Source organism: Notolabrus celidotus, chromosome 5, assembly GCF_009762535.1.
Source record: "Notolabrus celidotus isolate fNotCel1 chromosome 5, fNotCel1.pri, whole genome shotgun sequence".
Taxonomy (NCBI): Eukaryota; Metazoa; Chordata; class Actinopteri; order Labriformes; family Labridae; genus Notolabrus; species Notolabrus celidotus.
Genome location: NC_048276.1, coordinates 29,838,264 through 29,855,552, shown reverse-complemented (window position 1 = coordinate 29,855,552; position 17,289 = coordinate 29,838,264). Strand labels below are relative to the sequence as shown.

General features: G+C 41.0%; 1 protein-coding gene across 4 annotated transcripts in view; it reads left to right on the top strand.

Moving 5' to 3' along the window:
- LOC117812409 (arrestin red cell) overlaps nucleotides 1–17,289 on the top strand; it is a 37,031-nt gene that overhangs the window by 6,892 nt on the left and 12,850 nt on the right. For all 4 annotated transcript variants that reach the window (XM_034683148.1, XM_034683151.1, XM_034683149.1 and 1 more), the window contains exons 2-7: nucleotides 9,839–9,869; nucleotides 11,131–11,191; nucleotides 11,454–11,498; nucleotides 11,932–12,029; nucleotides 12,132–12,230; nucleotides 15,630–15,689. In XM_034683148.1, the coding sequence (XP_034539039.1) occupies nucleotides 9,839–9,869; nucleotides 11,131–11,191; nucleotides 11,454–11,498; nucleotides 11,932–12,029; nucleotides 12,132–12,230; nucleotides 15,630–15,689 (394 nt within the window). The remainder of the gene's footprint in view (nucleotides 1–9,838; nucleotides 9,870–11,130; nucleotides 11,192–11,453; nucleotides 11,499–11,931; nucleotides 12,030–12,131; nucleotides 12,231–15,629; nucleotides 15,690–17,289) is intronic.

Genomic DNA, 17,289 nt, shown 5'->3' with positions numbered 1-17,289 from the left:
ATGCCACATAACAGGGCACTGGTGGCGTTGGGCGTCAAACACACGACACTCCTGATATTAATGGCCAAATGTTTCAGCGTTATTACTTCCTCGACTCAAAGAGAGGCATCGATTAGGGAAGCGTTAAGCATAGAGGCAAATGTTTTGGTGGCTCAAACTTGTTGGAACTGGTTGTTGACACCCATCCCTGATGGTCACACCTCTTATAAACAGCGTTCCTTTTCTCAGTCAAACCTCCTCCTGGATTTTCGTTGACCTCCGGTGTTTAAATGGCTCATTTAGTTTTTGTTCAAACCTGTCTGATGGCTTCTGTGCTCAGCTGTGTTTAACTTAACTATTATTATCAGTATTATTATTATTATTATTATTATTATTATTATTATCATTACAGTAAGTGTTTTCAGGTCTTCAAGTAGGGTAGGTAAATGTCACCAAGATGACAGGAGGGATGGGCAAAGCCAACAGAATAAGATGTTTGTTTTCCAGCCTGGGCTGCAGTATGAGTTACACGTGACATGCTAACAGGGTTTATTTTAACATGAGCCTGTGTTTGATTTACCTGCAGTTTGAACTTTCATATTATACTAGTAAAAAAACAAAAGAAAAAGTCTCACACCAACAATTGACAGTTAACAGTTAACAGTAATGAAAGTAATCAGATTTTTTTCCCTGGTTATTAGGACATTAAAGGAGATCATAGACGTAAACGCATGTTCTGTTGTAATGACTCACCTCTCCCTTCAGACAGGCTTGCAATTCTATATTCAGTCCATGTGCAGGGCATATGCTTTGCATCTGCAGGGCTGTTTCAGACTTGTATTCAGACTTGTATTGTGTAGTATCCGACAGAAATTAAATGCCTCTATCATCAAATTACCTGAAATTTGGCACAGCGTACAGATTATCGCTACATTAGTAGTAGTAGTTTGACATTCCCGGCGTGAAGCCCCCACAAACAAAAAGGATAAACAAAGAGGCAGGAGACGATCAAGAAGAGGAACAGACAGCTAAACGGAGTAATGTTACTATACAACGTTTCAAAGAAAACTGAAAAATTGATGTGGCTGGCCAGCCTAAGTCCTGGCTTAAGTTTGATTTTCATAATAAAAACGTATGGTAATTATTTTAAATCAAATAAGGCATGATTTTTTTTATTTTTGTCGGTGAAAAATATTTTTGGCCTGTACATTTTTAGAGGTCACTAGCCAATGGCAGATGAGGTAAAACGTTAATTTTGCACACAAAAAAGTCACAGCCACAGCCCGGCTCTTCCAATCGTCTCAGACTCATGACATCTGAGGTCATCAGTTAAAACTGGCCTTCAAGCAGTCTGATGATAATTGAGATGCAAATCCCTGTGCATCTGTATGAGATCCCAAAGGTTATTCTGTGAAACTTCAGTGTTTGCTGACCTGTATATGAGGAGAGTAAGCGTGATAGTGTAATACCTGTGACAGAGGGCGAAGCAGAGACACACAGCAGACAGGAAGATGCACCACTTGGGTAGCAAACAAACCAACCAACGTTTTTATGAGTTCTTTGGAGCATAATGAAACAATCATTAAGTCACTTCTGATTCTTTAGTTTGGGAGCTTTGTCTACTGGAGCTCTCTCTCAGGGTTCCAACTTAACATGGGCAGGTTAGCAGTGTCAAAGTATGCCATGTCTAAAAAAGTTTCATGGTTTCAAAACTACTAATGTTTCCAGTAATACTGTCCTATGGTATGAGCCCCTGCCCCCAATGGGCAGGCAGGAAGGTTGGGCAGAACTACCAAAATAAAACCCTAGTCGTGAGGGAAGTGGAAATTTCTGGCTTCGGCTGCTGTGTTCTGGGAGTTCCTTCACGTTTTTTTCTGCTTTAGTTTCTGTATGTAAAAGAAATGTGCATCTCTGTGTTTACTGACTGAGTTTGAAGTCTTTGATTATCAATGATCCACTCGAAGTCAGACACCTGTTTGAGATGGTGGCTGCGTGTCTCGGGGCGGACGATTGAGTCCTGCAGAGGAAGTACAGAGAGGAAGCAGACCGGTGAGTATGAGGAAGTTGTGTCGAATAGAAGTCCTACTCCTGACGTGAAGCAGCTCAGAGTCTGTGTTTGTGAGTCACGGTGTGCTCAGGCCAAAGTCCACTCTGGTTATTGGTGTTGTTTAGCTAATGTGTATCTGTGTTTGGACGTTGTTTTGGTGTTAACGGTCTGATTCAGCATGAAGTGTCACACTGAACTGTGACCCAGAGGAACCATGGTTTCCTGCTCTTTTGATCTGCGTAGTTTAGACGCTTATATTTTATACAGTCTGTTGTCCAGGTCTGAGTCCCTGTGTGCCATTATTCATTAACTAACATACGTTTTTATCTCGGTGCATCAATTCTGTAACATTGTTGACAAAATGAGTTGCTAAAGAATTTAGTGTTAATATTTAGTAAGTGATGTCATTGCAAAGGTTTTTCATGCGTGTGCAGACACATCCTGGTTTTTAGAGCTGTGTTGCATCCTTACTATACCTGTTTGTGCATGCAGAACAGCAACCGGGGAGTGACAGGTAAACAAAACATACCAGAAATGGTGGCTGTTGCACCATCATCTTGTCCTGAAACTTCTGGAGTGCGGGAGCATTTTAACCAAGCGGAAACCTCTGGTCAAAAACTATGAGTCCAATGTGGAAGTGTTAAAAACTGCAGTTAATCGAGGATCCGCTTGAGGCTGGCTCCGGAAGTAACGGAAACCACATACACACCAATTCAAAAAAGTCGATCTTTACTGCAGAAATAAACATGTTCACAGCCTGGTAAAAGAGACAAGTGTAGTCTGGATAGCTCATTTCTCGATCGGCGCACACTGTAGGGGATGATTTTTTTTCTAACACGTCAATTTCAAAGATATTTAGATTACGAGTCTTCCAATGAGAGGCACAGCTGACTTGATTGACAGGCGGGAACACTGTAGCTCTTTACGTCACAATCTCTTGACAGGAGCAATATGGCTGCCGTTGACGATTGGCCTAAAAACAGCGCTTCAGAAACAGATGGGTGACGCCACGGACACTACGTTCATTATTAATACAGTCTATGGTTTCAACCTGGAGAATTCGCGTTGCAGGCACCAGCAGCTCAACAGATTTCCTCCCTCGTTTGAACACCTCACTACTGTACGACTCCTCATGGGGGCACTATTGGCATTAACCCTCCCATTTACACTTTAGGGGCATTATGTATGGCATCTTCTATCTCTATTGTATCCAATCATGTCCTATCATATCTACAACCCTATGATTCCTGAGATGCTGAAAACATAGTCTGACAATTATAACATGGCATTGTCTGTAAAAGTATAAATGTGTGGAAATAGCTGGAAGTGTTTTCCTCTCTTATCTGAGTGTTTTCAAAGCACCTGAGCTAAATGAGCTAATAAAAACAAAGTCCAGTCTCTGCTGTATCTAATAAATGTCTCTAAAGCTGTGGTTGTCTTTCCGCATTTGAAACACTCTTTGAAACCCAAAGTTTTCATCTAAAAGAAAAGCCGCGGATTTGTTCACAGAGAGGTAAACCCTCATCTTGACAGGGAGCTGCTCAATGCTGGCATCAGGTGAGCAGTCACAGGAGGGCTCCTCTGCTTTCCTGTTTACCTGAAGTGTCCCTGTAGACCGGCCGGCTGCAGGTGGATCAGATGCTCGCTGCTCAGCGCTGTGATATGTTTATCTGGCTGGAAAGTTTTGAAAGCATCCAGCCGAGCGTGAAAACGTGTTTACAAGAGACGGCTGTTTTCTTGGCGAGAGTTTTCCCCTGATGTTTAAAACCTTAAATCACAGAGACAGAGACAGAGACAGAGAGAGAGAGAGAGAGAGAGATCTGACACTTTACATCCTGAATCATTGATACCAGGTCTTCCTCCAGTTTACATTTAAATTTACAACCAAAGCTCAAAGCACAGATAATGTGTTTAGGCAACCGTAGAACTGATTATTAAAGAAGCACCTGCAACTGTAGCTGCAGCAGGTAGACATCAGAGGTGAGGACAACCTCACATGTAGAGCTGATTATCTTGATTGTATTGATTCTGGTTTAAGATGCAGTAACAAAAGGCTGTCACCAAGCTGATGGAAGAGGCTTGATGCTTCCCCATGTGTCTTTTTTATCCCAGGCCTCTTTTGTTCTTCCGTTCACTTCTTCATAAAAAAGAGACGATGTGAGAGGGAGGCAGATTTCTATTCTCACCCGCTGCTGTGGGTTTTTTATTTTTAATTGATAACAGAAGCATATTTTCTTTCATGTACTCCTTATAGTTTTAGAACCTTTCTGGACAGCCTGAGTCTGAAAATATCACAACAAGTCTGAAAACGTTTCCTTAGCTGGCAGCGTGCATAACTGTTTCAGAGTGCTACTCACGACACTTATTGTCGCAAGGTTATCCTTTATCAGTGACCATTAAGTCTGGTTTAAGAAACTCTGAATGCTTAACATTCACTTTGATTCAGTCAATCCATCTTTATTTCTACAGCACCAAATCACAACAAATGTTATCCTCAGACTCTTTCTAAACAGAGCAGGTCTAGACTGTACTCTGTTATATTATAAACAAAGACCCAACATCAAGACAGGAAAAGATCCAGTCTCATCTTACAAACAGGGCTCAGTCTGATCTCATCTTAATCCACCATGAGCAGAGCACTTTGCAGCATTTAGCAAGTCACAGTGGCAAACTTCCTCTAAAAGGCAGAAACCTCCAGCAGGACCAGACTCATGTTAGACACATATCTGCTGAGACCGAGTTGGAGAGAGGGATAGAGGGAGATGAAGAGAGAGAGATGATAGTGGTGAGACGGATAGTAGTAGTTGTAGCAGCTGGAGTCTGGCACAGTTGAAAGTCCTGTAAGCCCCGCCCCTTGATTTTAATTGGCTGGTGAGGTGGACTTAACATTGTGCGTCTACATGGACTTGAGTATCCTGGTTTTGATCTGTTCTTTTAAGAATCCTGTTTTTGTGTTTGTACGTGTAAACATTAGATCAATAGACTGTATAATAAATGGATGTAGTATCCGTGACGTCACCCGTCTGTTTCTGAAGCGCTGTCTTGAAGCCAATTGTCGGCGGGAGACATAATGGAAATGCTGAACTCAACCTAACTGCTGTTGAGCTAGTATGACGTAAAGAGGCTTTGAGCCTCCTAGCTAACAGCTACAGTGTTCCCGCCTGTCAAGCAAGTCAGCTGTGCCTCTCATAATGGAAAACTCGTAATCTTAATGTCTTCCAAAATGCTGCGTAATGAAAAAGTTCACCCCCCATACAGTGTGTTCCGATCCAGAAATGAGCTGTCCAGACTACACTCGTTTTTCGAACCAGCCTGTAAACATTTTTACTTCTGCTGTAAAGATCGGCTTTTTTGAGTTTGTGTGTATGTGGTTTACGATACTTCCAGAGCCAGCTTCAAGCACCCCTCAAGAAACTGCAGTTTTTTTTATCGTGATTTTAGAAAACAGGATACTGTATCATGCATGCATCTTACCCTGGTTTCTAACAGCTGCTGACTACCTGTGCAGACGCGGCCCAAGAGCATCTTTACGTCTGAAGGGATAAAGAAGCTGAGCTTTGAGTCCGCTGCCTGCACGAATAAGATGCAGTAATCAGAAACCAGGGTACAAGTATTATCATGAACAACCAGGTTTATCTGTGTGCACATTAACGCCATCAAAACAGGGATGAGGCTCATAGCTGGGAAACTAGAGTCCATGTGAACGTACAAATTCACAATCAGGCAGTGCCCAAAAAGAAGAACTTGTTTCACGCTGCAGAGGCTGAGGGTGTGTTTGTGTTAGCTGAATGCACTGTATGGTTTGTGAAGGTAATGGGCACTGCCTGGTCAAGAGAGAGCTGCTAAAGGACACATATGACCCATTAATCATGTTCGACTCTGTCCGACCTGAAGAGAGACACCTGTGGTCCAAATGTCATCTTCATGGACCTTTTTTAAAAGACACATTAAATGAACAGTGGGCTCGTGCTCGTGCTCGTGCTCGTCCTTCATACAGCGCAGGTTATTCCTCCTGAAGCTGCTCAGACAGTCTGTAGTCTAAGTTTTTTAAATTCCAGGAGATTGTTGAAGTTGTTTGTGTTTCTCACAACTCAGGAGGAACCTGAGAGTTAGAAGCTGCCGTCATGTTTCTCAGAAGAGCTCAGAGATGGAGGAACGGGTGCAACAAGTTTAAGGTTTCCTGTTGCCCAACGGAGAGATGCAATGCAAACATCTCGTCCGGTTTGGCTTCATCTTAAAGCAAAAGTCAGGAAAAGTTTCAAAAGTTTTGAAATGGGGCTGAAAAGAGATTGCTTGTTCAAATAATTAAAATGAGAATAATTAAATTCACAATACTTTATCAGCTTTTTAGAAAATAGTAGTCATTTGGAGAGACAATACAGTAGTTGTTATTTTTTAAAAATCATTTTCAGTCTGAGGGTTTGCTGCTTTTCTGATTTGTCTTTTGGAAAACAGATTTTTTCCAGTTTCAGGGACTCCTCTAGCTCCTGCAAATCATTCACTGAGTGTTTCTGTGTTTCTGTCTATCTGCAGCTGAAAACACCCGAGTGATAAACCGTCTTTAGTGCCAAAACTGGAGCCACAATACCCCGTAAATCAGTTTAATGTGAGCTTTGAAGAGATCTAAATATAACTGTGGGGGTGTGGACAGGAAACAGTCATCAGCTATAGCTCTGCTGGAAATTAGTGAAATCAGCAGCAGAAAGTTAGAGATGTCCTTCTCCTGAACGTCTGCAGGTCTGAGACTTCAGCCTCAAACTGAAGACGTGACTTTGAACTCTGTGAGAGGGAGTGACTGTTTCTCACGAGTGCTGTGATCTCTCTCTTTATGTCTCTGTGGGGAAGCTGACAGTATGCAAATAGACCCACACTGCCATCTAAGACCCCTCTGACAAGTTTGCATTTGAAGCGACACTTGCACTATAAAGCTCTACTACCTGGATGTAAACAAGCACAGGTGACAGATGTTGTCTCGTAGCGTGGCGTGGTTTGTCAGTATGTTGATCTAGTAAATGGAGATAAAGTTGTATGTAGGCGTAGTCTGATTAAACTGACGTATAACCACTAGGGATGGGCATTTCAAGCCAAAATACTATTCCATAATCATTGGCATCTATTCGACGATTATTCCAATAATCACGCCCCCCCCCCCCCCCCCCCCTTTAGTTTTTGCAGGCTTATATGAGCTTAATAATAATCAGTCCCTCCAGGATTTCGCAGGATTTTTTTGGGATTGTTGCGGCCCAAAAAGCCTGATTTTGCGACAGCTTTTTGAAAAAATTGCGGTGAAAGTTGCGATTTTTTTCCCCCCAATAACATGTCAGGGGCAAGTAAATATGCTAAATTACAGTTGTTTGTAGAAAACATTCTTGATGTGGCCACTGACTGTATTTTGATTCTCTTGATTCACAGAAAAATGCCATTAAAGGGCTGAATTGCACATTTATGACGGTCCCTGAATGCACCTCGCAGTGACAGAGGCACTTGACAAACAGATCACGGCACTCTGAAATGCATCTGCATCTTTCAACAAGGAGTTGATCAAAACTTACTGAAGGTGTCTGATGTTTCACCAAACTGCATTAAATCAAGCTGTAGACGCAGAGCTTTTTACAGTAATGGCGGCAACAAAGTCAAACCTCAAATATTAAACAGACGTCCCCCGGTTGTGTCTTTGTCACTATCGCACACCGGGGATAAAAATCCTCAATGAAGAGGAGACAGATACATGGAGGTGAGGAGAGCTTGTTCACACAGCACACCTGCTGCAGGTATGTGTCCAAGCAAACACTGAGCTCCTCAGATAATAACTCTAGTATCTATAAATAACAAAGATGTAATTGTCACTTGTCCTGCCTGCTGTCCTCGCTCTTCACCCATTCTCCGTGCGTGTTTTGTTGTTGAAAAGTGCCGATCGGGTGAGGACATATGTTTATGTTCCAAGGAAGTGAAATTGATGAGGAAACCGATGACGTACAGGGGCTGAGGTTAAGGTAATTGGTCAAATTTGCGGGAAAGTTTCGGTGATTGTATAAAATGACAAGGCCGCGCAAAAATCGTCCTGATTGATTGAATTTGCGTTGATAGTTGCGATCGCAAAATCGCAAATTCCTGGAGGGACTGAATAATAAATTGGCTCTATGTTGTTGTCCTGTTACCTTCTGACACAGTTATCATCTTAAAGTCTTGTTGTAGTCGACATGGATCACAGATATGTGGCTGTTTGCAGCTTACATCCGTAATCGATGTGTATTTCTGATCTATACCATCTTTAAACGGTCCGTAGTCCGTATATGGTGTTTTATTTTGAAATTTGCGGATGTGCCTGACTTCCTGTCCAGGTTGTTCTGTTCTGTACATGTTGACACGTGCTGGGCGCGGGATCCTTCAAAAATAGATTTGAAGCGTTCCTCTGGCGGAGCGGCGCGGGGGCAGGCTCCCGAGACAGAGCTGAGATGCGCTGCGGCGCTCCCTGTGGACCCTACAGCATTGACTAGAATGGGAACGTATCGGCTGCGACGTGTACAGCGCACCCCTAACCCAACGCGACGTGTCCTGTGGACCCTAGGCCTAAGACGCTCTGCTGTAGCCACTGTCTGGCGGGAATACTGTATTACAACCAGGCACCGGTAAAAATGATGAAAAATTGTACTTTTAAAATGAGAAAATATTCGAAGTAACGCTTCAATTTTAATAAGTCAACGAATATTGGAATATTCAAAAATTCGAAAATCATTGCCCATTCCTAATAACCACTCCACCAGAGCAATGAGGAACCAGCACAGGCATGTGGACATTAACCTGCAAGGAGGACTGAAGGCTGGTGGAGCTAGCTCTGCTAGTGTTAGACACACTCTTCAAACCATCGTACGTGCAGACTTTGTTTTCAGTAATTTGATAAGTTGTGCTCAATTTTCACAGTTTTCTGGGTGTTCTTTTTTTAACCTTTAGACTATTTGTTTTCATGACTGTGGTTGCTGGATTTACAGAAACTCAGCGAGACTTTTCTGGTAAATTTAAAGAGTGTGAATCTTAATGCAGCCGTCATCAGCTCATCAAACCACAGACAGTTTCACAGTGAGGTTTAAAATAAAGTTAGAGCATCGCCTGGTTTAAGCCACAGAAAAATAAAGCTCTATATAAATGATACGAGTCCTTTAAAATCAAACAGCACAACCTAAACATCCACCTGCCCCCTTTGAAGCTCTGTGGTGACATCCCATAATAACCCCGCTCATGCACTCGGTTTGTTTCTCAAACCACTTCCTCTTCGGCTTCCTGCTGTGTTGAAATAAACAGTTTGAAACTCAGATATTTCCTCTTGATTATTTACTCAAGGCAGTCAGAAGTGTTGTCTTAATGTGTTCACTTTTCAGCTTCACCTGTTTTTATTTTTCTACAAGTGAGAGAAATAAAACCTAAACATGAAAATAAGCTAACTCTAATCTTTTGTTTTTCCTTCTTCTTCTTCTTCTTCTTCTTCTTCTTCTTCTTCTTCTTCGTCTTCTTCTTCTTCGTCTTCTTCTTCTTCTTCTTCGTCTGTCTTCTTCTTCTTCTTTCTTCTTCTTCTTCTTCTTCTTCTTCTTCTTCTTCTTCTTCTTCTTCTTCTTCTTCTTCTTCTTCTTCTTCTTCTTCTTCTTCTTCTTCTTCTTCTTCTTCTCTTCTTCTTCTTCTTCTTCTTCTTCTTCTTCTTCTTCTTCTTCTTCTTCTTCTTCTTCTTCTTCTTCTTCTTCTTCTTCTTCTTCTTCTTCTTCTTCTTCTTCTTCTTCTTCTTCTTCTTCTTCTTCTTCTTCTTCTTTCCAAACCTCTCAGAGTTTTCAAGAAGTCGAGCCCCAACTGTAAGGTGAGTCACTGTTTACATTCTCTGCAGCAGCTCACACTCTTACACACAGCGGGGGGAGATAATGCTCTCTCTGTTGCTGCTGAAATATCAAAACAGACAAAGGTGTTCAGGCAGAAATGTTCAATAAAGTAGTAATAACACAAAGAGAAACTTATTCTACTGGTAAAAGTGCACACACTTAATGTCACAAGGTGTTTTTCGACCACAGGAACTTTACCCCGGAACTACGTGTGTTTCGTCCGGAGGAACCAGGGTCTAAATTTAGTTCTGGGGTAGTTAATCTCCCCCTAAAAAGCCCCTGCTAGGGGGGTAGTACTTTTCAAAGGTCCGGGGACTTTCAGGGGGCAGGGCTTGCAATGCTGAACGTGTCTGATTGGTAGATTAACCACAGTATTTTCATTCCGCCCGCCGTTCACAATAACATCACACACATCTATGATTCACTTGGTTTCTCTTTCTTTCTTTTGTTTTTATTTGTTCTGTCCTTTCTGTATGTGTGTGTACTTTTCAAAAGAAGCACCATAATTTACAAATAAATTCTTTAAAAATCCTACAATGTGATTTCCTGGATTTTTTTTCTCATTTTGTCTCTCGTAGTTGAAGTGTACATATGATGAAAATTACAGACCTCTCTCATCTTTCTAAGTGGGAGAACTTGCAAAATCAGTGGCTGACTAAATACTTTTTTGCCCCACTGTATAGATACATACATACGTATATATATATATATATATATATATATATATATATATATATATATTTATATATTAAATAATATTAACTATTATCTTATTGTTTATTTTTTTTCATTCATTTAACTGTTGCAGTCCATCAATCCTTTTTTCCTCTCTTTTTGGGCATGCTTTAGTGTCTGATAGCTGCCACATAAATAGAGTTGAGTTTAGGTCAAACTGGAACTATATGCACTACATACTTTGTCCACAGGGGGCGCCAAAACAACACAAACTGAAAGATCTTTGCAGCTGTGTTAAACTGATCATATGTTTATTATCAATGGTTTTTGTTGGATTATTTTATGTGGACAAGATGTTATATTTTCCATAACCCTAAAGTCTGCTTTATCTACTCTGTCGCTGAAGAGATACAATATTTGAGAAGCAAATTATTGAAAAATATTCAGAGTCTAGAACGCCATTATAAAAATGTTGGTTTGTTGTTTGTTGAACAATTAAATGTAGAAAATGATGGTTGATTTAATAAAGATCATGACAGAAAATAACTGACCCCTCGGTCTCTGCAGGTGACAGTTTATCTCGGAAAGAGAGACTTTGTGGATCACTTGGACCACGTCGACCCCGTAGGTGAGTCGGAACAGATTTATATAATTTATAAATGTTTATTATATTGTGTTGTATTCATGTTAAGATGTATTGAAATACAGTAACAGGGTTATGAATGAATCCATGTGTGACAGAGCTTCATCAGCTCTGTAAACAAAGACCTGAACACGTGTGAGTTTGTGGTTTAAAGGGGCCAGCACCAGGAACAGCTGACTGAACTCTGACATCTGTAGTGTCTGTGCTGACTCTGCGGTTTCTCTTCCTCCTTCCTTGCTGCTGACAGATGGAGTCATCCTCGTCGACCCTGAGTATCTGAAGGACAGGAAAGGTAGGACAGCTTCCTCCTCCTGACATCAAAGTGTTTGTTGAAGAGGAGGGTACAGATCGCCGGCTTCATTTAGGATCCAGTCCGGAGTTTCGGGAACATCTGCGTCACATTGTAGTGAAGCGATCGGACTGATATAGATCTTAACAAAATATCTGCTGTCAGATTTGTCCAAAATGAAAAGAGATTTTACAATGAGTTGCACAAAGCCTGACGCTTATGTGAGGGAGAGAGAGAGAGAGAATAGCGGTGGTAGAGTGACTGGAGAGAGCGAGAGCTACTAATGAAAATGAAGCGGTTAAACAAAGAGGGAGGAGCTTATTGTCTGATTTTATGACCATAGATAAAGAAGTTCTGAAGTGCAGAGGAGCTCTTTGTTTTTTTTTTGCCAAATACAACTTACACACTTTGTTTCTCCTCCTCTTCCTCCCTTCAGTCTTCGTCACCCTCACCTGTGCTTTTCGTTATGGACGTGAGGACTTGGACGTGCTCGGTCTGTCCTTCAGGAAGGACCTATACATCTCCACCTTCCAGGTGAGAATCCACTCCACACTCACCCTCAAACCCCCTGAGGACAAGGTTCCACTGTAGTAGATTCTAGCACCTTCGTCATCTCCTCCTCCTCCTCTCTCTTAGGCGTTCCCTCCGGTGCCTGAGGAGCGTAAACCCAACAGTCGGCTGCAAGAGAGGCTGTTGAAGAAACTGGGCCAACATGCTCACCCGTTCTACTTCACTGTGAGTCTGAGTTTTACTCAGGAACTAAACCTGCTTTTATATCACAAGAACAAGGAACCTCAACTGGCTCCAGTCCCTGTAAAAGTACCCAAGTACCCTAAATATAGTCTCCAGCTGCTGCAACCTTTGTGCAGTAAACTGGACGGGCAGACTTATGTATTGATAAAATGAGGAAGGACATCTCTGAGGATATTTATAGATCGTAGTTGTTTCAAAAACAAGAGAGAAAGATGGCGGCCTGAGAGAACCAGTCTTGTGTTTCCCGACTCGTGTGATGTGAAAACACATTAAAGTAGAAAAACAGGGCGTCTCCATCACAGGAACTTTCCCTGGAGACAGAGACATTTCTGAAGAACTCGGAAACTAACACTGCATTTTGATTACAGGAAAAAGGAAGTGAATGTGGTTAATGAAGAGCTGCTATTTTAAAAGGAAGGGGCGAAAAGAGGGAGGAAGGGAGGGGGCTGTGATAAGAGAAGAAAGTAGAAGAGTGAAGAAGGGAATTAGAAACTTCCTTCTAGGGTCTTCTACTTGAGAGGCTTTAGAGTTTTTGTTTTCTTTTCTACGTCTGTGTTTCATTTTACTCTTTATTTCATTAAAAGAGATGACTGTTATTAAAAAACAGAATAGAATGGAGTGGTTTAGAATCCAATAGATAAATGTTTTAGAATGGAAGGTGATGAAGTAGAGTAGAACAGAGAGGAATGGAACAGCATAGAAAAACAGAAAGAAATTGAATCATTTAGAAAAGAATGGAACAATGGATGGAATACATTTGTATGTATTTATTTAGTAAGGGATAATGTATGGTTATTAGGTAATTATGGGAAATAGAATACCTACAGGGTGAGATGTGAGAATGAGAATGTGAAGCTTATTATCCCCAGCTACTTACTTAAGATACAAACACGTTGGCAAAAAATGCAGTCATTTAAAAATAGTCCCAGTGATTCGACTGCAGTCAGCGTTCCATGATGATGGATTCTTATCTGCCTGTTGCGGTGGATTGAACATGAAACTGTCCTCATTCAGCTCTCCTTCTTCTCTGAGCTCTGAGGTTCACACACCTTTAAAAATAAACTAATGTCACAACTTTGAACCCTGCTGCTATCATCACCACCGCTCATGGGTTAAGTTTCTTTGTAGAGATCGCTAACCTGACGTGAGATCAGTTTGCCTCTGGTGTTGCTCATGTTAGTGAAGGATAATAACCGTTGTCAATGGGTTGTCAAGGTGTTTTGAAGATCAGTAATCTTGTAGTTATCTCTTTTTATACTTATGAATGAGCTCGGTCTTCAGTGCAAATTACGATGAAATGAAAGGGAGTAAGGATTGAATAAGGATGTAAGGATACACTCAACCCACGGTTGGATTCAAATCCCGATTTTTGGTTCACTCACGATTCACTCACGATTCTCTAACGTTTTTCAAATTTCAAATAAATTTAAAAAGCTATTATTTTATTTCAATTCTCAGATATGGACAGTTGCCATATATATTTTTTCTCTAACATTTCTTGTAAACAAAGTAATACTTTTTAATTTTCAAGTCATGTTGTAACTCAAATAAAACCACAGCACACTTTTTTACAACACCTTGCAAAAAAATAGAAATGACAGTACAAAAATACCTTGTTGGAAAATTTCAGAACAAAACAAATAATGTAAATCTCTTTAAATAAACTAAAGAGCAGCTTATGCTCCTGGCTGTGAATTGACATGTTTTTCTTCAGGAATATCAGGGAAAGCCAAAATGCTGCCGTACCTCAGACTGTAAACACAAAAGTGCATCCTGAACTGCTCGGTCTTCACCTGCTGTCACCATGTCTGTGACGCTTGACTCAGTGAGTGACGAGAGAGCAGCGCAGACATCATGATGTTGAACAAGTGGAGTATAATGCAGATAGCGCCTTCTACTTTTTGAAAATAATATCGCAATACAAATTTTGTTGAATTGATTTTAATCCACCCTAATTGTTGCCATTTTTTACCGTCCTGTGATATATCCTTGCATCCCTAGGATTGAATGAAATAGAGCGGGATGGTTGGGATTGAAAGGAATGGATAAGAATAGAATAAAATGGAAAAAATAGAAAAGGAAAAGATATTTTAGATGTTAAGAAATAGAATGACATGGAATGGATGGGTAGAATGGATTGAAATGAAATGGTATGGAATGTAGATGAATGGAATGAAATGTAGTGGAACAGATTGGTATCGTCATTTGCAGAGGAACAGGGTAGGTGGAATAAGCGTGTTTGATCTTCAGCTTTATAAAATACAAACGTTAAATTAGTTTTGTCATTTTCCAAAATAAAGAAGAAACGTACGCTATTTAAAAATCACACTTTACAAAATAAAACATGTGACACTTATTCACCAATCTTATGAAGAAACAACGTTTATTATTATCATTGTGAACATGAGGATTTCAAACGTCTGTCATGTCACATTAGGTTACATTGTTTTGATCCGTACATGAAGGGGTTGTTTTGTCAGAATACTTTCTCGACACACGCAATCCCCTCCAACAAGGAAAGGCTCTTTGTTCCTTAATTTGAACATAAATCTAGTTCCTATAGTTCTTAAGTTCCAGAGACTTTTCGGGGACCAGAGGGCTGTAACAGTGAGTCCACAAAACCCTCATCACATTTTCTTCCCTGTTTTATTCTGAAAACAAACAAACACTTGTGACTCTGTTGTAGTCTAGTGAGTCCAAACTTTTGGTCTCTTAATTGATTTCCTGGAACTGTTTGATTGTGGAGTAGTTGATCTATCGAGCTCAAAGTTAACCAGAGGGGGATTTGCACGGATAATCTATCAAGACTTCTTTGAACTTCATGTTTGATTCAGTATGTCCTCCCTAATGTTTCTGCAGACAGATGTAAAGTAAAGAAGCTCCAGAGAACAGAAGAAGTGAAGTGTTTTTCACTGGTTTGGTTTGAGAGCTGGATTCTCAGGCTGCAGATCATTTTGATGTTTGTGGTTGATCTCACTCGGTTTATGGTCCTGCTTCTCGCTGTATAAATTAACACTCTGATAACGTCAGCTCCACCTCACAGCTGCAGGTTTCAGTCCCTGTGGACGAGTTGCAGCGAACAGAGTCACAAAGAAGCAGAGTGTTAGTGAACCCTGCAGGTGTACCTGAGTCAGATAGAAATCTGGAATCTTAAAAGGTCGTTAATCTCACCTCCATGTTATGTTGCTGAAACCTGTGGTTCACTGACGTCTGAAAAGGAGACCAATAACAAGCCAGATCATTCCTAATATGCATCTAATAATTAGAATATTATAATATGTGTCATTTTCTGTCTTTGTGTTGCAACACATGATTACAAATTAAATCTCAGCTGTATGATTGAAGTTTGTCACATTAACCAGCTTTATGTTTGTTTTTCAGATTCCCCAGAACCTCCCCTGTTCAGTCACTTTACAGCCTGGCCCAGAGGACACTGGGAAGGTAACACACACACACACACACACACACACACACACACACACACACACACACACAGACATACACACACACACACACACACACACACACACACACACACACACACACACACACACACACACACACACACACACACACACACACACAAACACAAACACACAAACACACACACACTCAAACGCACACCAATCAAATCCCGTCCTGCCTCTCGCTCGACCTCGGGCCTGTCCCCTCTGACCCGATGAGGTGCTTTGCTCAGGACTGTAGTCCGGATCAGAGTCTAAAAAGCTCTCACCACGGGGGCTCTGACAAGCAAAATAATTAATGACATCTAGTAAGTCCTACAGAAAATGTAAATTTACTGTAGCGTGACCTTCTGTCCGGACGCTGTAGGGATGACGAGCCGGTTCGTGAACACGTTGAGCTTTACTAACCGTTCACTGTCGGCCGAGACCATGCCGACCAACAAAGCAACAATCAATGTTTGAATGAATTAAGAACTTCTCCTGCCTGTCTCTCCTTTCTCCCGCTCACACACTGTACACCTCTCTTGATGCCTTCACTGACTGTCAACATTGTAGGAATTAAGAGCATCTGCACTGAACATGTTTAACAAACAGTAGAGCTGTTACAGTATTATATGTGTTATAACTTTTCTCCTGATATCGTGTCACCGGTACAACTGGATAATGCTAGCATGACAGTTGTAAGTACTAACAGCAGCCATGTTTGTTTGTGTTTTTAACTTTCACTATGAGAATGTTTTGGTGAGGACCGGTTTTGAATCAGTCCCGATCATATGGTCATGAATCAGTGGCGCTCGTGCATGTGAGTGGGGGCGTCGTTTTGGAGGAGCTCCGAAGGGAAGGGGGGGAGGGGTTAGACTGAGTCCTGAAGACATGCTACATTCAAATTCATGCTAGTTTTCCGAGACTACCAACCCCAGCTTTAAATACGGTCACGATATCAACGAATCAGACAACACGTTTTGTTTTTCCACTTGGATCATTTTCTTATTCTAGATGTGAAAGGACAGAAATGATTAATATGACAGCGTATCTTTCCAGCAGTAGTTGAAATCCCATCAGTGCAAAGCCGGGCATAGTCAAGGCATCTCACTTTTCATATTTCATATAAAAATCATTTTAAGGGCAGACGTTTTAAACTTTCCCCACAAAGGATGAACAGAGAAGACTGCACATACACATTTACTTAAACTTTGTGATATGAAGGTGGATGCTGGTAAGTTAATGTAGTTGGCGGTTAATTGATACCTGCAGTAAATATTCTTGAGTGAAATATTTGACTATAAGTTGAAAGCAGGAGGAAATTATTTTGTCCAAAAACTTAATTTACACATGTACAGGACAAAATCAGCAAAATCACTTTGCCCACAGGGGGGCGCCGAAGTCGACACAAACAGAAAGTTCCTCACAGGAGCTTTAAATGCATCATTTACAATATACATATACATATCTGCATTTAAATATTCGGAATGCAAATTTAAGTTCACCCTGAATGTGTGATGAGTCTTCTGACAGAAGCACTTTCTCATAAATCTGCTCCAGTCGATGATTAATCGATGTCTACAGAACAACGTCTT